The sequence below is a fragment of the Neolamprologus multifasciatus genome, chromosome 15, assembly GCF_963576455.1.
Source record: "Neolamprologus multifasciatus chromosome 15, fNeoMul1.2, whole genome shotgun sequence".
In the NCBI taxonomy this organism is placed as follows: Eukaryota; Metazoa; Chordata; class Actinopteri; order Cichliformes; family Cichlidae; genus Neolamprologus; species Neolamprologus multifasciatus.
In genome coordinates this window covers 3,682,941-3,709,998 of record NC_140453.1, presented here as the reverse complement: position 1 = coordinate 3,709,998, position 27,058 = coordinate 3,682,941, and the positions used below count along the sequence as shown (strand labels likewise).

Here is a 27,058-nt window from a genome sequence, read left to right as displayed (position 1 = left end):
TTTTTTTATGAAAATGTGAGCAAACTTGTTTGTTGGACAAACTTTGGTTTGTGGCTTTATTTCAAGTTTTAGATATTTACTTTTCAGAAACATGGACGCTTAGCCCTGTGGCTTGAACTTAATAACAAACCATAGTGCCTTGAGCCAAATCTAAAAATTTTTTTTTAAAACAGCAGTTCCTCAAAGAGTTACTTACAGCAGGCTCCAAATATCAGTCAATCCTCACAGGCTCCCAGGTTAAAATCCACAACCTTCAAAAATGAAAATGTTTAGGCTTAAAAATAGACTCAGCTGTTACAGGTTTGGTTGCTTTAATCATTGACCTATCTAAATACCTTCCTTCTTAATTTATGGACTCAGTAACTCGTTTTGAGTTAAACTGAATTTTAAAAACTAAGTTTATTTTGTAAATCTTGGTCATGCGTTTCAAAGTCGTGTATTGTCTCTGGAAATTAGCTATCGAGCTGGCTATTACTATTAGCATGTTCATTATCATGTTTTGGTTTGTTTTTTTGTTTTTTTGGGGGGGGGGGGGGGGGTAGCCAAGAAGACTGCAACACTCATCTTGAGGCTTAAAAGCTGAATTTCAGAAACAAATGGGCACAACGTCTATCTTTTGTAATGCTGTAATGGATATAGCCTGTGGTCGCTAGCTAGCTTTTCCTCTTCACTTGTGCTAATTTCCGGTCTCTGAACTGGACCTCTGCTGGAGCATTTTCCCTTTTGTAGCATTTTTAAAACATTTATTTGACAGTAAATATTACTCGGTGCACTGTGATTGTTCTAACAGACCATTCCAGAAGCCTGCGTGCCAGTTTTGGTGAGTGAAATTCCGGTATTTTATTTTTATGTCACTTAGCATTAATTAGCCAACTTGCTAATGAAACTAGCTAATGTTATTTAAGATATTGCGCACTCTTGCCGAAATATGCCACTTTTGTCTCAAAAAACAAACAATAACATGGCAGTTGACCAATTCCACCAAATTTGTAAATATTAAACTTAAAAAAAAATAAGAAGAAGAAGCAAAATTGTTGAAGAAAGCACAGCAGATGAATTGCAACAAATGTATTGCGCTTTAACAACAAAAACAGAACAGGAGAAGGAAAAACTAAACTTAACTTCAGCCTGAAACATATATGTCTGTCTCCCAGGTGCAATGTCTTTAACAGCGGCTAGATTTGACGTGTTCTTGCACAGGGGCCTATATGGCAGTATTTCTTAAACTATGGGTCTGGCCCTTAATTGGATCACAGGTCTGTTTCTGGTAGGTCCTCACACGTCAAGCACACCCGTTTGTTTTAATCAGCTCAGGTCTCAAAGCAAGACTCAATTTACAAAATTTATGCCTGAGCTGAAAAGGTTTACTAAACCTGGCTATAAAAGTGCACTGTGTGAGTCCCCTGTCAGCCTATATGGACTCCCTCCGCTATGGTGGCCAAGCCAAGGCCAGCGACTGGTAGATCCACTGGGAATGTAATAACAGATTAATGTGGCGTGCCAGGCCCCATGACCAGACGTGTTTGACGCTAATGCTCCACTGTATATTATCCAGCTTGCAGAAATGTTGGATGTGAGCGATGGGATCCAAGGACAGGGATGTTTAGGTACTAATTACCAAACAGCAAGGCACAAGTCTCGCTCCATATTTCCTTACTCCTGTGGAAACACTAGGCAGGCTCCATTTATTTTCTTTGACTGTTGTTTCTGGCAAGGCCGCGTCTCAGTAAACACCACTCGCCCACCATTGTAAATCCGACAGGCGCAGATCTTTCAAGTTAGACTCCTTTGAGGAAAAATGGAGACAGATCGGATGGCGGCGCTCGGGTTTTCCGTCTTAATGAGAGAGTGGAGAAGAGGGATGGCGTTTGATCCCTGGCATGGAAGCCTCTATTTAAGCCTGTCAACGGTCATCACTCTCTCTCCCCCCTTCTTTCTTTCTCTGTTATGGATAGAGAAACAGACCTGCACCACTGGATTTGATCAACTCAGTACTGCACACTTTAACCCTTTTTCAGAACCGGGATCCAGTCTCCCCTCCAGCACCTTCACTATCACCCAGAGAGACTTGCTCAGCCTTCCCCTTCCTGACAACCTGCAAGCGTGGATGTTGATTGATTACCTTAGCTGGAAAAGAAAAGAAAAGGCAGAAGCAGATCTGTGAAAATATTATTTTATTTGTAGAGCTTTGCAATGAGAAAGCCTTTCAGTCATCATGCTCCAGTTTCATATCATGTGTTTGTCCAAACCACACAAGAGCCTTATGGTTCTTCAAGGAAGTCGCGCTATAGTTGCAAGCCCGACAGCAAGCCAAAGACGATAAGCCCCGAGACAAATTTCTCTGTCCTCTGCTAGACAATGAAACTTTTGAACTTTAACTTTTAGGCTGCGGATGTTGATGAAGTCCTCAGAGAGGAGGAAATGTCTTTCTGATGAAGGGCTGGAGGGCAGGGCTCCTGACCATCGCGGACCTGGCCTGGAAGACGCTTTTCATCGCAGCACTAATGGCTCTGGCTAATCAGGCCTGATTGGGGCTGCTAAATAAATACTCTCTCCATTTATAATATCATGCGTAACTTAAGACAAAATCAATACTCGAGACTGAACACTAATAGCTTGAGGCAAAACAAACGTCCCAGCTCTGGCTGCAATACATTTTTCAGAATGAATCCATCAGTGACATTGGCATGGATTTCTCATACTTCCAAATACAGCCACGTATCTGTGGAGTTTTCATATTTCCGAAGGCTCCAAATTGGTTTGAAAGACATTCACGCATGCAAGCAGTTCAGAAACAAGCCTCGTTCTAAACTTTTAATGCCCTTATTAGGTACATTTGTTCTTTTTGTCGAGCATATATTTGAATAATATATATATTTTTTGCCTTTACATCAAATTTTCAGAAGCATTAGAAAAGAAAAAGAAAAAGAAACTACAGCAACACCCACAGTAATGAACTGAAAATGAAACTGCAGAGTGGAACAGTCATATTCAGCAAACAATTAGCATCAATCATCAATCATAGATGAATCAAGGTGTCTCCCCAGGAGCCAGAGCCCGATAATAAACACTGGAGTCAGACTAGACTTATGTGGGCTCGGGAATAAATAAAGTGAACGACCTCGACATCAGCAGCTAGTAAAATGTTTGGCCGTGCGGTAGAGTAGGTATGAAAGGGAGCTTTGTGTTATGAGGAATAAATACAGACAGACACAATCACATTTGAGCGAAAAGAGTTATGTCAGAAGTCTCCCAGCAGCAACGTTGGAACCTGGCTTTGAAATGCGAATCACGTTAAATGTGTTTGATTTATCTTCTGCTCCACTTCTGCTTTGCCGTGTCTCTGTCGAGGTGATTGAAATACCATACACACTGTGCACCGAGTAGCTCAAGTCCATCCACATCTGGAGCTGAAACAAAGACATCGGACTTGTTTATTATGACAGACAAGGATCTCACAAAGGACAGTCGCGTGTTACGTTCATGGGGGATGTTTTCTTTATGATGTGTGTTGCCGGTTTATTTTTCCTTGCGCTACTTGGCCAGTCTCCTCGCCACGTCTTTGTAGGCGGTCTCGATCTCAGTGTCGGCAGCACAGGTGTTGGTGAACTCGTCACGCGTGGAGGCGTTGTTCAGGTAGCGCCACACCCCCGACATTTCCGCTGGGATGTCGTAGTTGCGGTATTTCTTAGCAACAACCTAGGAGAGAATGCAAGGCGATAATTAAACTACCCCGTTCATTCAGACTCGAGCTGATATCTTCAGCACCCTCCAGGAGGTATGTTTTTTGGATGAGGTGTTCCAGTTTGCCATTTTGAAGCAAAACTAATAACATTTATGCTTTTTTTTTTAGCTCGTGAATGTAAGAATTAACGCCTTCCAGCACTACCCTGTGTATCGTCTCTGCTCTGCATCCAAAAGGTAAGTCAGAACCACTTCCACTGCAAAACCAATGAAGCATTAAGTAAGTCAGCTCTGCAGGAACAGGACATGCTGGTTAGATACTTTCCTCCAGTGGTGAATGCTTATCTGCCTGATATATTAACCCACCGTAGAAAGGACCTGCTCTTGTTAAAAATTGTAGTTTTAGTTTAAAACAAAAAACTTTTTTGTTGTGTCCTCCTGGACTAAATATGGAATTAATCAGTATAACCTTTAGCTACTAATAATTTGACATATGGATACTAAATGCCCCAAATAACAAATTCAAGATAGTTTTTTTTCCTTAATTAGGAAAAGAAAAAATATTTTTTTAAGTCTAAAAACCTAATTTTTAAAAATTGTGGCTGTGGAAGACAAAGTTAAGAGCAAACCTAACTTAAACACATCTTGGGGCCAGAGTTGCTTGACCTTTTCAATCTTTTCCTTTTTTCCTTTTTACTTTCTTTTCAGATCCTGCTGGTTTCCAGAATAGATTTACTTATTTTAGTTTAGTTTTTATTAGTTCCAGTGTTAGTTTTAGTCTTTTTTTAATCATTCATGTATTCCTGTGGCACAAAATTGAATACAAATGCAACATTTGTGGACACCCCGAGTCTCATTTGGACTGCAGGCTCCTCAGGCCGGCTGTTGACAGATTTGACCATATTGTTGACGATTTTTGACTGTATAGTTTTATTTGACTTCAATTCTTTTTAAATACACATTGTTTCAGTTAATTTTCATTTATTTATAGTCTCTAGTTTCTGTTATAACTTAAACTATAATGTATGTTGACATTTCGTTTTAGTTAACTGTAATACTGCTTGGGACCTCCCCGGGTGTTACCAGACACCAATTTAAGGCAAACACATCATCATCATCATCATCAAGCACATATTAGGTTTATTACCACAGCCTTTATTACTCAATTCAGCAAAACACTGAATTTATTATCAAAAAGTTCAAAATCCATGTAGTAAATCTGGTTTTGATATATCAAAGTGTTTATTTATCACCGGCTTTAATAGAGGAACAGCTTGATATGACAACTTCTGTGAACCTTACTGTAGACTGGAAAACTTGTTTGGCGCGTGAAAATGTAGGAAACTTTTTAACAAAGTCCAATATTGCAGAAACTGACCTCATAAGGTGGTTTGAACTTGGACAAACTGGTGTGTGCTTTAAAGGTTACTTGGAAAAACACACGTCTAACGTTAACAGATAATAGGATCTGGATTGCTCATGGTACCGATATGAAAATCTCATCTGAGAATAATAAGGGGCCGGTAAAGAATGATTGTTGAAGGGCAACGCAGCTGTAGAATCACCACCGCTAATTACTGCCCCTCAATAATTTTCCTCTCATGCCATATTTCTTTACCTTCACTATGTAGAGTTTGGGCAGGAGGTTGCAGTCTGCCAGAGTGAACTCGTTCCCATCCAGGAAGCATCGGTTGGAGCCCTTCTCCTCCTCCATGCTGTTTGCATCGATCTCATCTGGCAATGGGTTGTTAAGGTAGTCATCCAGCTTCTTCAGGGCTTTGGTTAAACCTTTCTCTAGAGCTAAAACGCACAGATACAACACCTTTAAAAGGTGACGGAGCACGTGTGGCGCTAACCTCACTAGGTGGCAGCAAAGCAAACGGCATGAGCTCATGCCTAAAAAGTGGACTCTGCTACCACCTAGTGGAGGGTTTTAGGAATCACTCCCGCATGATTTCATCTTGTTCCGTTGCGCATGTACATGTGTGAATGTAAATGGCATGAAATAAGCAGCCCACCGGCGTTGGCTTCTGGTTTGGTGTTCTTGATGTAGGCTGAGAACTTGGCAAAGATGTCGTTTCCAGCTGTATTGGACTCTCTGTGCTTGGCAGCCAGTCTGGGATACCTGAGTGGATGGGGGGACAGGGGCAGGAGAGGCAGACCCAGTCAGACCAAACCATCTGGATAGCATTAACACCTGGGCTGAAACTCAGCTCACACTCCAAACATGTTACACACTCTCACCAAGCTGGCTACTCGCCCCTTAAGCTTCTCACACCGAGGTCGGTTTATAATGTAAAAAACTTTACAGGCAATAAAATAAAGATTTAGTTAATCTGACATTTTTCTCTGCAAACGCTCACACGCTGACTCTGGTCATTTTTACTGGAATAACAACAACAAGAACCCTCTTAGGCTCTTTTACTAAAATTACCCAAATCAGATGTTGTCAATAAAGATTTGGATGTAGAGTGTTAAAGATTTTGCATTTAGGAATTAAAAGTGCAAAAACACATACCTGGGACACTTACATTATACTGTATATCAACTCAAAATAGATTTGCAGCAGCTATAAACAGTAATCTCTGTTAACGTCAGCCTTCATCAGATCCAGCACTCTTTTACTGGACTAAAGAGTTTCCTGTTCTTTCAGCAGTGCTGCTGAAGTGAAATAAATCCAGCCAAACCAGGATGTGTGTAGTTGGTGGTATAATCTGATACTCTGTTATGGAAAACCCTCTAGTTGAATTACTTTGGAGGACAGAGTGTCTCCTCAAGAAACTCTTCAATCTTGTTGACGTCTGTCTTGACCTCTCCTTCGAAGGTCAGGAAAGGAGGGTGCGTCCCTGGAGCCAGGTTGTGCAGATCTGCCGGCTTCCTGCAGAAGACGCGCGCGGAGAAAGCAGAATGTCGTGAGCGGGCGACGTTAGCACGTTTTGTTTTCATGTTTGCAAACTTGGCTTTTTGTAACCTCACCTCTTGAGGTCAACGGTCGTGACGTTGAACATGACTCCTTTGAGCCAGAGGATCATGAAGAGGCGCTGAGAGAAGGGACAGTTGCCGATGCTTTCTCCATCGCTGCCCGCCTGGAAGCAGACAAAGGATGAAAAGACTTACATCTTGTTTCTCTAATTCAGCTGTGGGAAGCAAGTACGTGACCCTTTGGTAACAATGTAACAACCTTGCTACTAACAGGGATAAGGCACCTGTTATCTTAAGCGATAAGTGTTAACTCACTCTTTACCTGATATAGTTGTTCCAATAAGTAACATATAACATTACATAAGCACACATAAATAGGTCAATGTGACAGAGTCAAACTAAACCTGCAGTCTGTGCACGTGTTATTATCTGATGTGAACTGCATACTTGTAGCAATCAGAATTATTGTCTGAAGGCCAAAAAAAATGCCCAACATATTTACTTTCCCAAGTGGACCAGTACGGTGAAGGAAACATCCTGTTTCTTTTTTATTATATTATTACATAAAAACTATCAGATATAACCACTTAGAACATTTAGAAGAAAAATAACCAGTGATAATTTCAATAATTATGTAAGACATGACTGGATTGCACTTAAGTTTAAGTAACAATACTTAAACTTTTACAGTAGGTTCAATAATGTCAGTATTTACACAGTCAGTGCAGTATACACTTACTGGATCTCCTTTCCTCTCTTCCTGTATATGCATTTATTACAGGCCATTAACACTGTGTCTTCTCTGTGCTGTCGTCTATGTTTTTGTCTCCCTGTAGCTTTCTGCACACGTCTCTGTTTTCTGAAGCTGCATTTTTGCTCTTAGTATTTCTCTCTGGATTGTCTGTTGTGTTGTTCCCAACTGTAACCCACCCACTCGTGGCGCGTGGCTTCAGGCACCTCCTTGAGTCTGGTTAAGTCAGAGGTTTCTTCCTCCCCACTGTCAGTGGGTGTTTGCTCACAGGGGATTGCTGTTTCACATGAACTGGATGAATTTAAAGTAGCTGTTATTTTGCAGATGCTGACCAAACGAGTTCCTCCGAGCAGCTTGTGCTTTGATCAAAAAGCTCTGAGAGAAGGTCCTTAAAAGTTAAAAACCTGGCCTCATTTACTCTTGGCCATTCTCACATTCAAGGTCATGTTCTCAGCCACGTGTGCTATTTATAGTTTGCTCCCTGGAAGTCCCCTTCTGACCACTTAAACTGTGTGCTCTGCAGTTTCACCACAGACCTCAAATCAACTTCTGTCTCAAACTGGCGCAAAACATGTTTGGAGGATGAACTATGGTGCTTGTCAGCAAGTTGTCTCGTGCCTGCTCAAAGTGCACAGAAAGCACAGGAAATTTTCTGTCTGCTCCAACACAATTTTCTTCACTACCTGGACGACACACTAGACTGAGATACCTACCGCTTTGCTCACTTCCTGTAAATAAAGATCAAGCTGAATAATCACTGTTTCGACACGCTAGAGGAGATTCGATGTGCAGTGCTGAGGCACAAGTGCAAGTGGAGCCTGACGAAAACTTCTGCATAGTAATCTTGAAATAGCAGCCATGCAGATTGCAGCAGCACAGATGTGTATGAGAAGATGATACTGAATGAACAAGTTAAAATGGGCATAATGTGCCAGGGTTCCATCATCTACCCGTACAGAGAAATGGGGGAGGTTTATGTGGTCCTAATGCACCACCTGCCTGATTCACAAGATCGGCCTTCCTGTGCCTCCCGTGCACATCCTGAAAATGAGAATCAGGTGGAAGCGTCTCTGTTTTGACCCCCTGGGGGGGATCCAGCGTGCATAGTAGAGACACGAATGCAAGAGGACTTCCACCGAAAGATCTAAAAAGTAGCAGGGCACATTGTCCTGATACGGGAGAGGATGTGCTGTCGAACATCAGCTAGGCCACATTTAAATCAGGTAACGGGTTTGATTTGATTCACCTGCTCACTGCTTTTCTCTTTAAACGTTGTATTTTTATTTATTTATTTATTTTCTGATGAAGACAAAGCGTCACAGAATCACTTCCTTCCTATCATATGCTTGTGTACATGCACTGATATTATGTGTCGGCATGCACGGATACTCAGAGGAGCACAAACGGTGACATCTGATCCAGTGAACCTTCTGAATTATACATGGTGATTCTGATAAGCTGGTTCATTGGCCCCTGGGGCACGGAGAGCAGCGTTCGACCTGCAGACCTGCAGTCGCACACAACACATAACAAATATGTGAGTGCAATGACGTCCCGGTCATTACATGACAAGTGTGACCTTTTACCACATTAAAGTTATTAGAACGGCAGATGAACTTCATCGCATGCTATTTCACTATTTATGTCACTAAAACCTTTGAATGGCCAGTATAACAAATAATTGGACACACAATCAATCCCTTCAAAAGAAGAAGTTACTGCAACGACGTTAAAAAATATTTTGACATTCACCACAGACGTCCATCATCAGTAAACAGCTCCTAGCAAAGACCAGAAATAAAAGGGCCGTCAGGCTCAAAGTAGCTGAGCCAACTGTATGGACGCCAGCCATTGATGCTCTCAGTGCTGTCTGTGTATTGTTATGGCCAGGCTCAGTCGCATGGTGGTAACACAATACACTGGCCTCAAATAATCGCCAATCAACATCTAGAACACAGAGCACAAAAGCTGCCACACACAGCTAGACCGCTAGGCCCGAGGAACGTGAGAGCACGGAGCTGCTGAGTGATCAGATGATGACTGTTGGGGGCTCTCACGTCATACGATCCATCACGTGCTGTGTTATGCTATAACTATAACTGGGTTTTGGTGTCCTTAGTTTGCCTAAGCCTGCATTTTAACAAAGAATTCATAAATGGGGTTCTGACATATTATCTGAAAACATTGATACTACAATCATTCACAGAATAATACTGTAATTTCTAAAGGCATATGAAGATTAAAACTGCTAAGATTGATCCCTCTAGTGCACATAAGACTCCTATACAATTCAATTCAATTTCTTTATTGTCCCACAAGGGGAAATTAGTTTAGCAGCAGGATAAAAATAAACAGAACAATACTATAAAATAATAATAACAATAATAATGATAGAAAGTTCAAGGACAATTATTTGCCATTAAGGAGACAAGACGCAGTAGGGATAAAAGAGACCTGGAGTCTTTTAGTCCTCCTCCTCGGTACTCTAAAACGGCGGCCGGAAGGCAACAACTCAAACTCACTGTGAAGTGGATGGTTCACACAGTTAATAATAGAATGAGCCTTTCTAAGCACATTTCTATTGTAAATGGCCAAAAGTCCATCTTGCCAGCGCCCTGAAATTTTGCTAGCAGTTTTTACCAGAAGTCCCAACCGATTCTTATTCTTCACCGTCAGGTTACCAAACCAGGCAACGATACAAAAAGACGTCACAGATTCGATAAAACTTCTATAAAACAAGGACAACATCTCAGATGAGACATTAAAAGATCTCATTTTCCTTAAAAAGAAGAGTCTTTGTTGAACTTTTTTAGTAGTGGCATCAGCATGAGATTCAAAACACAGTTTATGGTCAAGTACCACACCTAGATATTTATAACTCTCAACTATCCCAATATCGGCAGTTTTAATGATAGTAGGCGATGAGCTATAAGAGGACTTCCTAAAATCAATAATCATGTCTTTAGTTTTTGACACATTAAGTGAAAGGAAGGATTCATCACACCAATTCACAAAACCCCCGATAGTCACCGTTTATAGGCTAATTCCTGTATGTGGGGTGGAGCATGATAGTTCTCCAGCCATCAGATCCATGTAGATCGTAGCACGATGAATAAATTATTATATTAGGATTGTAGTCACTCTCTATATATATTAATACAATTTGTGTTTCATTAAGATTTATTGAAAGAAAATGACAGTTTAGAAACTAAATCAAAGATAAAGGCCTAAAAGTTAATTAGTTGACCTCCGAAGTGCCTGCAGAAAGTCAGACTTCTCACCAGCTAATTAGAACTGTGCATCCAGGCAGCACGTTAGCTTTTCCACCTGCCTCAGGTGTATCCATCTGCCTGTGTGATTCCTCAGGGGACCTGAAGTAAAGATTTTTATAGAGAACAAAACACCACTGCTGTGTCCACTGATGGTACCACCTTCAAACTGTTATCATTTTTTTTCACTTTATTATCACCTGTTTCAAAGTTTCCATCCTACATGCTATCTTATATAAAACATCTTTTTGAAAGGCCCTTGAACAAGCAAGCCTCACCACTTGGTAGCAATCTTGAAATTCTTCCAGAGATCTATTTGGGTAGTTGTCTGCGTTAACGTTCATTTTCATTTGTTACTGGAACATATAATGCTATACCTGAAGTTTCTAAGTCAAGTCTTTAAAAGGTACTTTAAAAGTTTGCCCCCAAAAAACAAAGATCATAAAAATTGTTCATCCACTGGAAGTCATGTTTCTACCAACATCTTTGCTGCTGCTGAAAACTGCAGATTTCAACTCAGGAATGCAATGTCTGTTTTACATCTGAGACATTAGACAGATTCTCCGCTGATTGCATAGCACAGTCCTCCCTGAAAAAGTGTGGACTGAAGTAACAATACCACTGCATGGCCTGATGTGAGCTTCTCACCATCAACAAGCAGCTTCGGTATCACTGTCACAACCATCCTGGGTCGGGGTGCTTGCTGGTGCTGCTGTAACTCTACCTCCGCTATTGGGTTACGCAACTGCTCCATAACACGCAGCGATGCTCATTTGAGAAATTCAGGCAATACTTGGTCCCTCAAATGTTATCAAAACCTCACTGCAGTCATAGTTTTGTGTCTATCTTACCTTTACAAAAAGTTCAATATCAGGGTCTCTGTCTTCATCAGACATGATTCCTTTTTCTTTTACTTTTTTTAAACTATATGTCCTTTTTTATCCTTGGAGCTCTACATCTTCTGGAAAGACAAAAAAAATGGAGGAGAAACTTTTATCTTCTCTGAGGTTATCCTCTCACACCTAAGGAAGTTCTGTTCCCTTCACCTTCGCCACCGTTTGCAGCTGTAAAGGCAGTTTTCTGCTCCGTTTGTGTCTCCTGGGTGAGGCTGAAAGTCGGTCCAGGTGATAGTCACAGCCCTGTGCTCTGATTTAGACACAGATGGAGGGCAGCATTAGATCTCACTGACACAAAGTGGAAAACAGGTGTCAGTCTATAGCAGAGGGGGTGGAGCCCCGTGTCTCTCTTCCCACCACTGCAACCAAACCTGACATCAAAATCGCATCACAGGCAGCACTTACTCCCTTATCTCTCTGTCCCACAGCTGACACATTCTTATTTTTCAATATTTTCCACTATTACATGTTTTATTGTATTATTTTTTGCCAAACTGATGAAACACTTCCTGAACACCCAAACCATCAATAATATATTCTCCCCATCTGACAACATTGCCAAAAATGGGACACTATTTGCGTCACTTTGAGTTTCCGAGGCTGTCAGTCCATCAGTTACCGAGTAGTTGTGCAGCAGCATTTATATTTAATTCATGTTCACATGTGTTTGACTCTGGCAGGTTATATTTGATCACCAGCAGCAGACTAGAGAAGATTCCTCTATAAATTATTGATGCACGGCTGCAGTTTTAAGGCAAAAATTAGCATTTGTTTGCAGAAAGAGGCCAAGGGAAAGAGGTGTGTGTGTGGGGCTTATGAGAGATAGATCCGAGAAAGAAAGTTTGATGAAAACAGCAAAGAGGAGACAGATGGCTCGGCTGGAGAGAAACGTTTTAACTGTTTCTATTTATAGAGCAGCTCCCTCTCCTGGCTGGTGTACCAACTTGCAGCACAAACCAATTAAAAGGGAGCTGCAGAGGAAGAAGGTGCTCATTATCAGAGTTCAGGATGGAAAATCTTGAACAGTGCCTGAATGTGTTATTTTAGGTCTTAGTTTGTTTATTTGCAAAGTTACTGAGTGAACAGCACCAAAATGAGGGAAGACTATCCATAATAACGAGCTGAGGATACCAAAAATATGTCACAACTGGGTTTATATTCATTTAAAAATAATAATAATAATAAAGTCTAGATGAGAAGATTTTAAATTTCCACCACCAAGACTCTTATCACCTGTAGCTTGTAATTCTTTCAACAAATGGACTTAAACTTGGACAAAGGAGGTTAGTGCTGAACGGTTTCCCCTTTTTTCCAGCCTTACATTTAGTGTGCAGTCACAGAAACTGTAACTCGTGTTAAAACAGTGAGTAAACATATCGACCAGAATGTCTTCTTTTCTTGTCATGTGACATTATTATTTAAATCAATAATAATGGGACCATTAGTGGTTTCTAAGATATGGCCTTGGCGTTTCGATCCCTTTGAAACAAAGGGAAGTTCAAATCAGCGACTCACTGGGCTAATCATTCACCATAAACATCAAACGGCTACAGAGAATTGTCTCTTTCCGGAACTGAGGTGACGGGGAGTGTGTGAACGGCGTATACGCACGAGCCAGAACTGCTGAAGAGTCTTGGACAGTCGCAGTTATGTGAAAAGGTCTTATCGCACAAAAACAGTGACAGAGCCAGTAAAAGTGCACATTAGCGATACTGTTGATAGCCTAGGGCCGCCCACTTTATCTGACTGTGGAGGTTTCATTTTAAATTTTCCCCTCAGAGACGTGACCTCATGACTCACCTTCCTACTTTTATGGTGGAGCTCGTGTTAAGTTTATGGCCATTGTTGATGATTAAACTGTTGGGAAACGCACCGACGGAAAGACACATAAAGGATAGAGGGTGGGATGTTATCACGTCTGTCGTCTCCTACGGTCTTCGGGGGTGAACTATGCTGCATATTTATCGTAATTGTGATATAATGTAGTTTTGTACGCCGAGTGTGTTAAGTGTGTAGACTGCGATGAGCTTTCAGATCCTGCCAATGTCGTTCCAGCTCACCGAGGAAGGAGCAGCTCAGACAAAAACTGCGCTCTGAACTTTTGTTTTTGTAGCGTTCAAAGACAAAACATTATTATTCTTGAAAAGCTGTCTGGTGTTTTCTATTCTCCTTGTCATAATCACCTTTTTGGTTTTATGGTGGAGTAAACAGGGAAACAGGAAACGTGTGGGCGAGGAAGATTATGACAAACACAGCTGGAATCAAACTCATTCACCGTCTCAACCAACAGTGCTTCACGCTACAGGGAAACAAGGCAATTTTAAAAATAAAAAAACAAAACAAAACAGCCTGTTGCCATTACCCATTTCATGACTTTCACTGACTTGATGCCAGCAGCCTAATCAGCAAAGTGACCCCTGCATTAACTGATAGTACGCTCACCAGAGCAGGTATCACCAAAAATAAAACACACAGACGGATTTGCTCAAGCGTAGAGTTCACCCCTGGTTCCTGTGACTTTAAAGTTAATTATTACAGCAAAGTGCCTCTGGATTAAAGTCACACACAAAGATTTGGATACAATGAAATCACTGCTTATGCACTATTTTTTTAAACATACATTGTTCTTCTAAATCAGTGGTTCTTAACCTGGTTCGATCGAACCCTAGGGGTTCGGTGAGTCGGATTTTAGGGGTTCAGCAGAGCCTCCGCCGTGACATGCACGGCTCATTTTGTGCACCAGTAAAAAACATATCTATGTCTTGAATTTGAAAAAAATCATATTTTATTTTTCACTAAAGAGGGGTTCAGTGAATGCGCATATGAAACTGGTGGGGTTCGGTACCTCCAACAAGGTTACGAACCACTGTTCTAAATATACACAGCTTAGTAACACTTAGATTTAAATATAACTATTTAGACTTAACTAGTAACCACATGGAAGCCTAATGAGGTGAATTATCATTTCTATAATATAATATAATATAATAATATGCACAGGAGCAAATGATGAGAGTGTTTATTTCCATAGAACTGGCTTCACAAAGATGTCTCTTCAAAAGGATGCGCTAATTGGCCTCAGTGAAATTGCACGCGCCTGAAGGCTCATGCTGAACCCTGAGGCTGTGTGTTGTTGATGCCTGGATCAACCCTGCAGAGCTCGTTTTACATAGTATAGCATATGTCTCACCTTAATGTACAGGGCGATGTTAGGCTGGTTGGGATCAGCTGGTGCAGAGCTGCTTTCATCCAAAGCGACACTTTCCAGAGTTTTAAGCGTGTAGTCGACAGACTCCTGCGGCTCGGGGTCAGTTTTAGGGCGGCTGTAGGCCATCATCATCCCATCCTCGGCGTTATCCTCTTCCTGGATCTTCCTCTGAAATGGCAGGTCGTTGCAAGGATCTCCGGGTGAGGCGGATGAATCTGAGGAGGACGATGAGCGCCTGGATCCGTTGTGTGCCTCGCCGCTCACCTCCTGCACCTGTGCCTCCACTTCCACCGCAGGCTGGGGCTCCACTTTTTCCTTTCTCGCTTTAGCGTCCTCGTCGTCGCTGGATGAAGAAGAGGAGTCGCTGCGTTCGCCGCCTTCCCTGATCTCCATGTAATCCGGGGAGCTGCGGTCTTCCTCCTGAGACGGCCTGTGGACCAGCACCTCGCTGTACAGCTGCTCCCTCGCCTCACCCGAGTTCTCATATTTGGGCTCAACGCGATCGCGTCCTGCGGGCACATCTTTGTGATCGAGTGTTTCGTAGATGTTGTCCATGTCTGGCAGCAGACCTTGAAGTTGAAAGTGGAGGAGTAGTGCTGGAGTGGTCAGTGTTTTCACACCGTGTGCCTGCCTCTGACTCACTGAGCGCACTGAGCAAATTCCAGTGATAACTTATAAAAGACCTTTGATCCTGCAAGTTAACGAGTGGATAGCGTAAAAGCCGAGGACTGTGCCCCTTCACGGATATTCCGGTTTTAAATGTGATGGCTTGCAAGGACAAAGAGCAGCACATAAACACCGAAAACCGTGACTTAATCTTCTGGGACCTTTGCAAGTTTGATAAGCTGTAGAGTCCTTGTGCATTTTCTAGACTTGCTTACGTAAAATCTGTGTAAACGCACTTTGCCAGGTTTCCTCCACCCTGCGGCTGGCAGTAAGATAGAAAAGAGGGGGATAGTGGGTACTGTAATGATTATAAGATGACAGAGGTGCAAGCTTTGTTTGTGGCCAGTAACTTAGAAACACACATCCACTGGATGGGTGCAGAAAAGCGGGCTTAAAATTTCAGACATTCAAATGTATTTTAATGAGTTTTCCAGTTTTTCTGTAATGTTACATATTTATTTCTTTCAGTTTCAGCTCAAACGGTGATGCTGACACGTGTCTTTCATTTACTGCACCAGCATTTCTTTGTGATGTGGAATGACTGAGACTTACTGTCGTCTTTTTATTACATTCAGGGATTAAATGTGTAATTAAACTTCTTTATACTGACAGATAGGGGAGTTCCACCGGTAACGCTACTTTACTTGTAACGCGTTACTGTAATCCGATTACTTTTTTCAAGTAACGAGTAAAGTAAGGGATTACTATTGCAAAAACAGTAATTAGATTACCGTTACTTTCCCGTAGGAACGCTGCGTTACTGCGTTACTAAAACCGTGATTTTTTTTGTGAGAATGTCTCATGACAGTGACGTAAGCGAGTGCGACGTTCGTGACAACAGCTGTGTGCAGATCAACAATGGATCATATATCGAGTGCGGGAGAGAGTATGAGCGTGCAGCGTTTAAAGCGTGGAAGTACTGACCTTACTTTGAGTTTGATTCCATAAAAAGTGACAAAAACATTAGTGTCCGCTGTGCGTGGGAAGAAAACTTCTTTTTACAGCGAAAAAAACCCCTAAACTTCCGAACAAGCACCGAGTAGCTACGACGTAATGGGAAACTCACAGAGAAACTTGTGGATTCTTCCACTGACCGCTGCGGCACACCTGCACCAGGGTAAACCTCCGCCTACCCCACTCCTGCTTTACAGGTGAAAATAGAGCAACAGGACCGCTAGTCTTTGACTTTATTTATTTTCTGCTGTGTTTTACTTGCATCTATTTGAAAGACTGAGTGTAAACACACAAAATATTTTATTTTATGTGCTGGAATGTGCAGAAAATAGGTTTAAATGTTAAACTAATTTCTTCCAGTCAGAGAATGTTGCATATAATTTAATTTTTGCTTGATGCATAAAGTTAAAAGATTAAAACTAATAAAACAAGTTTTAAAAAGAGACTTTTCCATTTGATTACATTTTGTATGATGATTATGTAGAAAAAGTAGAATTGGGCTGAAAGATCTATCACTTTATCACCTATTCAGGTTGTAAATTGTGTTTTTAAAAAGTAACTAAGTAATTAATTACTTTTGAAAATAAGTAATCAGTAAAGTAACTGGATTACTTTTTTGGGGAAGTAATCAGTAATTAGTTACTGATTACTTTTTTCAAGTAACTTGACCAACACTGCCGGTCACCCACTTAGGATTAAAGTGTGCTGTATGTGCCCCTTGATATAAAATGAGTTTGACATCTATTAGATGTTATCTTCACCCATTGGAAAATACAGGAAGGAAGTTTTGTTAAGGCAAAGAGTCTGTGTTACTTACTTACTGAGGTGAATCTGTGTTATTGATGAACAATAAAACCCAACTTAAAAAGGTTAAAAGATGGTATCACGAGACTGCTGAGCTTCCTTTGGTGGATGTTCTTTGCAGGGTGAGAATATTTTTTTAATTCCAAATTATTAAAATTACAAAACCCCATCACTATTTTTTTCAAAGAAATGGAAAAGTTAGGCATGATTGCATGCACAGTTATACTCCAGTCTGAAAAAGAGGAATCTTATGGTTCAACTAAGTGACTGATTTTTTTTCAATCCATTCGCTTCCTCTCATCCTTTTCAGGGTCACGGGGGGCGCTGGAGCCGATCCCAGCTGTCATAGGGTGAGAGGCGGGGTACACCCTGGACGGGTCGCCAGTCTGTCGCAGGGACAGACAACCATTCACGCTCACATTCACACCTATGGGCAATTTGGATTAATCAATTAACCTATCCCTCAAGCTGCATGTCTTTGGACGGTGGGAGGAAGCCAGAATACCCAGAGGGAACCCACGCAAACACGGGGAGAACATGTCAACCCCACACAGAAAGATCCCGGCCTGATGGTGAAATTGAACTCTTGCTGTGCAGCAACAGTGCTAACCACCGTGCTGCTCTTATTTATTCTTTTGTTCCTTAAATGCATCACACTTTACAGTATTTAGCTGCATTTCTGAAGAATGACAGATTACTACAAAATTTAAATTTCTGTGGACTAAGAGAAAAAATGTAAAGATCTGGGCCTCGAACACAAGGGTTAAAAAAATAATAATAATAATCAACAAACACAGTTATTTTCACATTAGTCCCTTTATTTCCAGAAGACTCATTATTTGCTTCAATATGGCAAAGATAGTTAATTTGTAAATGATATTAAATATCCACGATTTTAATCCAAGGTAGTAACAAACTGAGATCAGCTTCATCTAATATTCTTTCTTTTCTTAAAAACTTCAAATAAATCGTTTTTGGAATATAGCACGGATACATTTCACTTCTCTGTCAACAAGTTAGGGGAAAATTATCAGACAACACTTTTCCGTCATAAAACAATACAATTCTCAGAAAATGAACAATTTCATATAAATGCTCTCAATTTATGAATTTAAATTTTGTAAAAAGTATATATCACAGTGATGTCTGTCATTTTCGGGCACGGGTAAAGTCAGTGCATCGAAAAGCAAAAAGGAGAAAATTGAAATTGAACCAATTCTTTTTTAAAAGACGCTGGAAACAAAACGATAGTATTTAATCTGCAGATTATAATTCTAGTCTTCTACCTCTCTCTCAGATTATGCTACTTAAAAAGCTTTTAAACAAGAGGCACCTATCTTTTTTTCGTCATTTCAAACAGCAACTACAAACTAGAAGTGCAAATTATACATGACCTAAGCGCTTCCAGCTACTGCCCCTTCATTCAGTTTCATTTCAATCCTGTAGTGCAAATTACGGGAACAGCTCTCGCGAGTCATGCTCGAAATAGTCTTCTCAACCAAACAGAACCCTTAAAACTCCTAACACAAATACTGACCAATAGCAATTGCACTTCACATTTCACCAACAAATGACCATGGTAATGACAGCGGACATATGAATGGAAGGGCACTACACAATCAAAAAAAAAAAAGCCCTCCTGACACACACAAAAAAAGGAAAGACGCACAAACAACTGCACACGTTCGAGAGATGTTCTCGGTTAAGTTCAAAGGCAAATGGTAACTGACTACTGAAGTGATTAGCTCATGGAATGACCTACACGTATGAGCAGTAGCTTGGCACGAAGAGTGAGACTTTAGTGGTTCCAGTTAACATTCAGAAGTAACACCGACCACAGTCGAGTGCTTAAAACGAACAGTTTGGAATACTTTAGATTAATCACAGCATTTGTAGTTCAAAGTAACATCTTATTCAGTGCTCAGACCACAAGAAGAACAGGTGGTGGCGAAAAAAACCTCACTTTTTTCACTTTATGACATACAAATCTGTTTTGCATAGATTTGAAAATGTCAAAGCAAACGGACTGAAGACGACTCACTGTCAGGATGGGAAAAGGTGTCAGTAGGCTTTCCAAAAACTTACTCGTTTGACCTTCTGTGCTCATGGCACAGCTTCCCAACGAGCTAATGAGTGTAACGTTATAAATTCCATCAAGGTAAGATTGTCTGAAGGTACGCACCATTACAAGGTTTTTACACCCCACCTTGGAAAAGGATAGCTTTACTGATACCTCGATATCATCCGTGTCACAGGCTTGGCCACCAAAAGCTCACCCTTTTACAATCACAGGCTCAAACGTCACGTATACTTTTGTATCTTTACTCATAAAGTGACAATGAAAATGTTAGAAGCTATTAGGTAGAATTCACAATCAAAGCAAAGCCACTAAGAAACCCATTATTCTGAATAAACCCAAACCAGAAGCACGCCCGGGACGTTTCCCTTACCCCTACGCACGAGTGGGAGGGTACATTTCTTGATCTTCAGTGAATAACAAGAGCAGCACAACGGCATTTAGTGCTGAAAGGGAGGCGTTCAGGGGATGCTTCTGGATGTGGGAGTACCTCGGGAGGAGGAATACCTCCTCTTCTTTTACGTCTGCCTTTCTTTCCGCTCTCAAGCTACAGGTGCAAATCCTCTTGCAGTAAAGGCTGCGACATCTCCCAGCTCCTGTGTTTTCTCGAGGGCCGCTGTTTGAGTGTCACTAGTATGACGTAGACCACAAGGAAGCCCAGCACCAAAACCACACCGAGGAACGAGCCCACGATGGGGGCGCAGGAGTACCCGGTGCCCGGAGGGGGAACGGGAGGGTGAGGCGGGACTGGCGTGGTCACAGTGGGCTCTATGGACAGGAGGTCCTGAACATTCGAGAGGGAGCCGTTGTTCGGCATAGGGCGGATGGACAGGATGTGGCACATGAGAGGGTAAAGGTCAACGGAGCGCATGGAGGATTTGACGTAGTTCTCCCGGAAGGCCGGCCCACGAGCCACGAACACAGGCTGCATGCTACGCAAGCTGTTGTTATAGCCATGGTTTCCCACTGGAGATGGAAAAAAAGACAGAAAACATTTGCATAAGAAGGTGGAAATCTTTGATGTAAATTATTCTGTTGCTAATAGACCTTTTATACATCTAGATCTGGTTTCCACATCCCATAAATCACAGACCGCTCGTTTTGTTTCCAGATTTATGGGACCTGGCACCGCAGCTCTACCTGATGATTTACCGCCAAAACGACTCGCCTCAGCAGACGGGATAAGGCTAAATCAATCACAGCACAGCCCAAACAAAAACTGAAAATGAAATCGCAAAACACAAAGACCTTACATGAAAGCTTAGACAGGCTAACAGCCGCTCTGAAAATTTATCAGTGCTATTACATCCAGAAGATCTGACGTGATTCTTTTAGCGCGCTGTGAGTAAAAATCAATACAGTCAGCGCTGCTGCGACGGCAGCTTCAGTGGGTTTAACGGCCATTCGAGCAGGTCCAGGATCTGCCATAAATCTTACCTTAAAGACACCCTGCGGAGATCTCCGAACCCCAACGTTGCCTGGTCGACATTTCTTTCCTCTATATTTTTGTTTTGTAAACATGCACAACTACACACACGTGCGCGCGCATGCAAGAACATTAGCAATTCTACCAGTGCTGTAATCCCATTCCACTGATCGATGTCGCAAGGAATGAGCACAGAAGTGCGGCAATCAGCCGGCGGAGGCGGAGAAGAAGAATGCTGCTAGCAACTAAATATGGATGTATAAAACGTCTCCCACTGCAGTATCTAATAAAGGCAAATGCCAAATAAATAGAGACAGACATATAATGGAATACCAAGAAACGCAGAGCACATTTTCTTTCAATTGATGTAAACAAAGAAGAATGACTGGGGTTGCGGAGCTGCAGTGTTATTTGTATTGCATTACTCCGCAGCGCTCTGTGATGCACTGAGAAACAGAAGGAGCCACTGCTGCAGGGGCAGAGGCACGTTTTAGTCATGAATGCATATCGCTCCCTCTCAAAAACTTTATAGCAGGAAAGCATCATAATACACACATGTGTATCTAAGCAGTCTCACATCGCTTTGTCCCTGAAGACCGAAAGTCTGCTAGTTTTCTTTCCAGCTGCAGGCTCCACCTGGTCATTTCACTCATTAACAAGCCTCCGAGCAGCGAGTAGGAATTAAGCAGCGACATTAGCTGGTGAGAAGACACTCTGCCTCCATGACACATGGGTCTGAACGCTCTAATCTGAGGAGGTGATGCTCAGTAGGTTTTGTATTAGGAAAAATAATTGCACTTAGAGTTAATGCAATAAAAGCTTCCAAACACATCCATACATACACACAGACACTTTGTAACTCAAACACACTCTTGCTGGTCCTAAGGGAAAGCATATCCAGCTTTCTTTGTTAATTACAGCTGCTCTAAACCAAGCGCTGCTTCAGTGACTGAAATAAACCTTCTGTGAAGCTATTATTAGAGCAGAAAAAAGGCTGCTGCTAAAACAAACTGACAAAAGCTGTTTAATGTGCACAGTAACGACTCAGCAGAGCCTTGTGATGTGCGAAAACGTACGCATGAAGGGTCCGGTCCTGTTCTGCATGATGGTCCAGCCTTCTTTGGCCTCTATGACGATGGGCATGATCCTGATGTTGTGCTGATAATGGTAGTGCTGGGGAATCTCCTCCTTCTTGTACACCACCATGTTCGGGTTTGCATCCACCAGCAGATTGTACACCTCGTCGAGTTTCCCTGGAGGATACATAACGAGCGGTAGCAGAAAATCTTTATGGAGGTTGCAAATTCTGATTTATGAACGGCGGCTCGTGAGGAACAAAAGTTCAATACTTTAGAGATTAACTGAAAAGCAGCAACTGTATATAAAAGATGGACATAGCCTACAGTTACAGACAGGATGAATATAAGATGACTGTAGTTTCTAGGTCAGAAAAATTGAGCCAGTGCAGAAATGCCTTAAGCCTGCATTCTATATGAAGGCCACCAGATGGCGATCACTTCCAGTCCTGTAGACGTCTATGGGGAAAAATGGCTCAGTCACTGGTTTTGGATCAAATTTAATAAAAATTAAGTTTGTGATGTAAACCTTGGTCATAATGGAGGATTGTCTGTGGTATGAACTGTTAACTAAACTGATAATCTTTAGGTCAGTCCTGCACATCCACTTTCCCTTTAATATACAAGCATGATGGTGGTGAAGAGGAAAGTGAATGAATTTCCAAAAACATTACTGTTTATACCTTCATTGGGCAGAATTCCCACCACTGGACTCTTATCCACCCAGGTGTACAGGTCTCTGCTCACGTACTCATCCAGTTCTATGATCTTCTCAGGAGAAAGCTGAGCCATCCCATGGTCACTGGTCACTATGAGGTTCACTCTGTCATACAACCCTGCCTTCTTTAGCTTGTTTATAAGGAAGCCGAGCTTCTCATCAATCCACGCGATGACTACGTCCATTAAGGAACTCTGAGGTCCTAGGTTGTGCCCGCTCTCGTCAGGCTCCTCCCAGTACAGAACTCCAAAATCCACCGCCTCAGCTTCTGGTGCAGAGAACCACTCAATAATCCGTTCCACTCTGCTTTCAAAGGAGACCGAGGCGTTGTAGGGGAGGTACTGAGTAGGGTACATGTTGTGGATTTTGACATCAGACCCGGGCCACATCGCCGCCCCGCTCCGTCCTCCAGCATTCTGGATGGTCACCCAGAGGGGCACGGCCTCCTCCCACCACCGTGAATCATAAACGCTGTCCGTCTCCATGGAGAAGGACCGGTTCAGAACGGGGTCGTACATCTCGTTAGCCACAATGCCATGCGTCTCAGCGTACAGCCCCGTCACTAAGCTGTAATGATTAGGGAAGGTTTTGGTGATGTAAGCATTCTCCACAAACTCCACTTTCACCCCTGTGTCCATGATGCTGCGGAAGTTAGGCGTCGGAACGCGGTCAATGTAGTCCCAACGGAAGCCGTCAAAGGACACGAGCAGCAGCTTGGGCCGCTCCGTTACGAGGTAGTCCTTACTTCCACGGTGGCTTGGGCGATCGAGGGATGCCAGAGGCAGAAGCAGGGCCCAGAGGCAGAGCAGAGGACTGCGGCCTCTTCGCAACAAGTAGCAGAGCATAGTGTGCAGTCTGACGAAACAGCCTACAAAAAAACAACACATTAATGACTACAGCTAGCATTTAATCCCTCTAAGTCTATAACCTGTTATTAATCTATGATTATCTATGGTTTTTACTGAAATCATAGATAAATTATTTAATCCATACAAAGTTAGAAAATCGTATGATAATGCAGACCCAACCCAACTTACCGTTTTATTCATCTAGTGCACTTCCTCATCAATATAAAAAGTGCTAATCTAGTTTTGGAGGAACTACATGTGGTTTCAACTAAAGCCTGACAGATTAGATTGGATACTAACCAATCACAGACACATCCATATTCCATTATATGTTTTCTGATACAAGCCTACACAGACATTGGTTTTTTTACAAGAAGCTGTGAGCTAGTTTGTGAAAATGTTCAAAAACATTGAGGGCATCATTTTACCTTCCTTAATAACTGTATGGATTTTATTTTTTCCTCTCAACTTGTCTATTGGAGACAGTAGAGTTGACCATTAAAAACAGTTTAAATGTCCAGTGTTCGCACACAGAGGTGCTGCAGCGTCGCTTTTTTGTTAACAATTAAGATTTTGCGTTGCTGCAGCTGAAAGAAGCCAAAGATGTAATTTCATATGCAAATGAAACATTAACAAGGGAAAGTTCAAATTGTTCCAGTAATGAAGGGTCACTGCTGTGATGTGAAAACTGTTTGCCTATGCATATTTCTTCTGTAAACAGCATCAAAAACATTAGCTAATGGAGGCTAGACCAACTGATTTATTAACTAATTTCAGCTTTCTAAGCAATAAGCCGCTATTTGCCAAACACGTAGCTGATCTGCTTTATTAGTTTCCTGTTCTGGTTGAATTGAGTCTCATTGTTTGTTTACAGTACAGCAGAGCTCCAGAGAGCTCGTCAGAAGAGTGTTGACTGTCAACAGCCAGTGGCAGCAAGTATTTAATTAGAATATTGTTGCAACGTGACGTAAATCAGCTTTTTATTGGATGATAAATTCAGCTTCACTGTTCCATTTACCTTTTGGTGACAACACAAAGACTGAGAGGTGGATGGGGAAGGTGAGAAGGAGAAAGAGTTGGATGAAGACGGCAAAAGGACAGAGAGCAAAATAAAACAGGTTAGAGTGGACATTAGAGGTGGGAATACATACATACATCCCACGATACAATATTATCACAATACTTAACGCACGATACGATATTATTGCGATTTTTAAAAAATATTTTGCGATATTCAGATTCTGTACATAAAGGTAAACTTTATCAATATTCATTTTATCTAATATCAAAGTCTCACACTCAGTCTTTCTCTCATTTCAGTTTTATTGTTGACAAACTGAACGGTTTGTATTACAGTCTAGTCCAACTTAACTGAACGCAACCATCTGGTACAATTATAGCTATTCTGAACTATGCAGTTTATGAAAACTATGCAGCCCCTTCAGCAACTGAAGAATTTGAAAGTAAATTAAAACAAAATATAATTTTACATTAAATAAAAAAGTTTTAAACTTAATTAAAATAAAACATGTCTTAAATTAAAATAAGTAAACTGTCATGTTTATTGCTGCCAAAAACAAGTTAAACACATTTGGACAGTGAAGGAATGTCAGGATTCTTGCTCAGAAAAAGGATCAACATGCTCTGAAGTCAGAGCACAAAAACCTTTTTTGTAACAAAATATCGATTTCTGCTGTCCCTGTATCGATACATTATTAGCAAACAAAATATCACGATGCTACACAGTATCGATTTTTTCCCCCATCCCTAGTGGACATGAAGGAAAGTCAAGAAAAGTTACAAGGCTGAGCTAACTTCTGCTTTGTCCACAATTTCACATTCTAACATATTAATTGATATAAATATCAGCATTTAACAGGATTCACGTCAGTGAACATGGGTTGAACGGTACCATTAATATTAACTCCAACACACTCTATGCATGACATTATGATAATTACGCTAACCCTTAAGGGGCTGAGCCCCGTAAAGTTTACGAATGCAAAGGCAACATTTACTGATTACCCACATTTACTCTACTAATATTTTAATATATAAAGTTAGGAAATCAATCACGCAAAAGAAACGCACATTTGCACATGTGAGGGCTGTTCCACATAATAACAGGGTTTTGAACTTTTGGCCGAATCAAACAAACAGCTGAAAATGCCTCCTTGGAACTTGCATCACTAATTAATAATAATAAAACTAATGGCTTAATTAAACAAATTATAAAAAATATATATATATGTATACATTACACTAAGCTGGTTATGAAAACGATGCAGAAATTAATTGAGAAAATTGATTTAAATAATAACGTAAATGATAAAATAATAATAAAAACGACATTTAGATTTTTCAGTTCATGGCAGCAAAGATGTCATTGGAAATGTGGCGAGCTGAGGATATCACAACGGCGACACATCAGAGAAACACTCACATCAGGACGAATTAAAGTGAACCTTCCGACAGTCCGCTACATTATAACAGATTCCGTGTTTTAGCCTTTGTGCTGCATTGCTAACGGCTAAAAAAAAAAACGCGCAGTTCTGATTGCAACAATAACCACGCACAGCAACGAGTGCAATTTACACGAGTGCAGCGGATGGAGCGACAACGAGGCGGACTACATGCACAAACTGAGAAACACGCCAAACCCCGCTGCTGTCAACGGGCTTACCTTGTTATCAGATCCTGCACTGGCTCGATCCCTGCGCTGCACGACGAGATAAACAGCCCGACTAGCTGAGTTATGCCAGGAGGAAGTCCCGCCTATCAGCCTGCTGTGTGTTTTTGCCCCTCTGCTGCTTTTATGTGTTTAGAGGCTATAAACCAAAAGCGGATCATATGCAGACAAAAGGCAGTCTGACCGGTGTTTCCTGCAGACGCATGATTCGCCTCAAATTTCCCAGTGTGCACACAAACTGTGTCCAATGACGTAATGCCGGACCGGTAAGAGTGATGGGTGGGGGTGGGGGGGGGGGGGGTGATCCAGCTTTATAAATAGACATCTGGGTGTCAGAGGGGTTAAGTTAGTCTCGTTTTAAGAGGAAAAAGGAGAACGTTTAAATGTGTCACATAAATAATAAAACGTTGGAAATAGTTATATTAAAATGTATTTCTGCTTTAAACCCTTCAGCAGTTTCCTTGAATAATATACTAATGCTGAAACGTGTAATAGGGCAGAGATGTTAAACATAAGGCCAGGGAGGCAGACGTGGCTGAACAAAGGATCCAATTCGACCCACTGGAGGGCTTTGAGATGAGGCATAACTGTTGGACTGCTCACTTCAGCTTTGTCGTTTTAAACGAGTCACCTCTTGAAGTTTCATCTGAATCTTCATCGATCTTAGAGCCTCTCTACCTGACAGGCACCCTGGCATGCCATACTGCCATACAACACCTTTTTATTTTGTTTTATTTTATTTTATTTTATTTTATTTTATTTTGTTTAATTTTATTTCATTTTATTTCATTTTATTTCATTTTATTTTATTTTTACTGAAAATTTTGTATGAACTAATGAAAGTGCTTCATGTTCAACTTTCATTGTGTTTTCTTTATGGCTTCATGTGTTACAGTTCAAGCTTAAGGAGTCTGTGTTGCTGTCCTTGGACTTACACTAGAGTCCGTGACACATATCAGATATGAGATCTTAGGTTCCTGATCATCATTTTTAAAAGCAGATAGCTTATTAATTGTGAATGTTTTCAGAATGTGCAATCAAATTTCCTTGCAGAAGAAGAAAGTGGGAAA

The 27,058-nt window shown here is 41.4% G+C and overlaps 3 protein-coding genes across 8 annotated transcripts in view; 1 reads left to right on the top strand and 2 right to left on the bottom strand.

Annotated features, from left to right (window-relative positions):
- Positions 1-559: 559 nt before the first annotated feature.
- The window catches only part of hmgn3 (high mobility group nucleosomal binding domain 3), a 41,840-nt gene continuing 15,341 nt past the window's right edge, over positions 560-27,058 (top strand). The window contains exons 1-2 of the mRNA XM_085134010.1: positions 560-820; positions 3,854-3,921. The gene's annotated coding sequence lies outside the window, so the exon portion shown is untranslated. The remainder of the gene's footprint in view (positions 821-3,853; positions 3,922-27,058) is intronic.
- clic5b (CLIC family member 5b) lies at positions 2,162-15,527 on the bottom strand. 2 transcript variants are annotated; one of them, XM_085134006.1, is made up of 6 exons: positions 14,713-15,527; positions 6,661-6,770; positions 6,437-6,562; positions 5,703-5,809; positions 5,303-5,484; positions 2,162-3,699 (listed from the first exon to the last, which is right to left on the bottom strand). In XM_085134006.1, the coding sequence occupies exons 1-6, from the start codon at positions 15,283-15,285 to the stop codon at positions 3,535-3,537; spliced, it is 1,263 nt and encodes a 420-aa protein (XP_084990132.1). In that variant the 5' UTR covers positions 15,286-15,527; the 3' UTR covers positions 2,162-3,534. The 2 variants fall into 2 exon arrangements, with proteins under 2 accessions (XP_084990132.1, XP_084990133.1); XM_085134007.1 differs by lacking the exon at positions 14,713-15,527 and adding an exon at positions 11,478-12,711.
- On the bottom strand, positions 17,952-26,236 carry enpp5 (ectonucleotide pyrophosphatase/phosphodiesterase 5). Of its 5 annotated transcripts, none has more exons than XM_085133996.1 (5): positions 25,983-26,236; positions 24,318-24,338; positions 22,417-23,319; positions 21,734-21,910; positions 17,952-20,197 (listed from the first exon to the last, which is right to left on the bottom strand). In XM_085133996.1, exons 3-5 carry the CDS (start codon positions 23,294-23,296, stop codon positions 19,779-19,781), a joined length of 1,476 nt encoding a protein of 491 aa, XP_084990122.1. In that variant the 5' UTR covers positions 23,297-23,319; positions 24,318-24,338; positions 25,983-26,236; the 3' UTR covers positions 17,952-19,778. The 5 variants fall into 5 exon arrangements, with proteins under 5 accessions (XP_084990122.1, XP_084990120.1, XP_084990121.1 ...); XM_085133994.1 differs by lacking the exon at positions 25,983-26,236 and adding an exon at positions 25,743-25,976; XM_085133995.1 differs by lacking the exon at positions 24,318-24,338.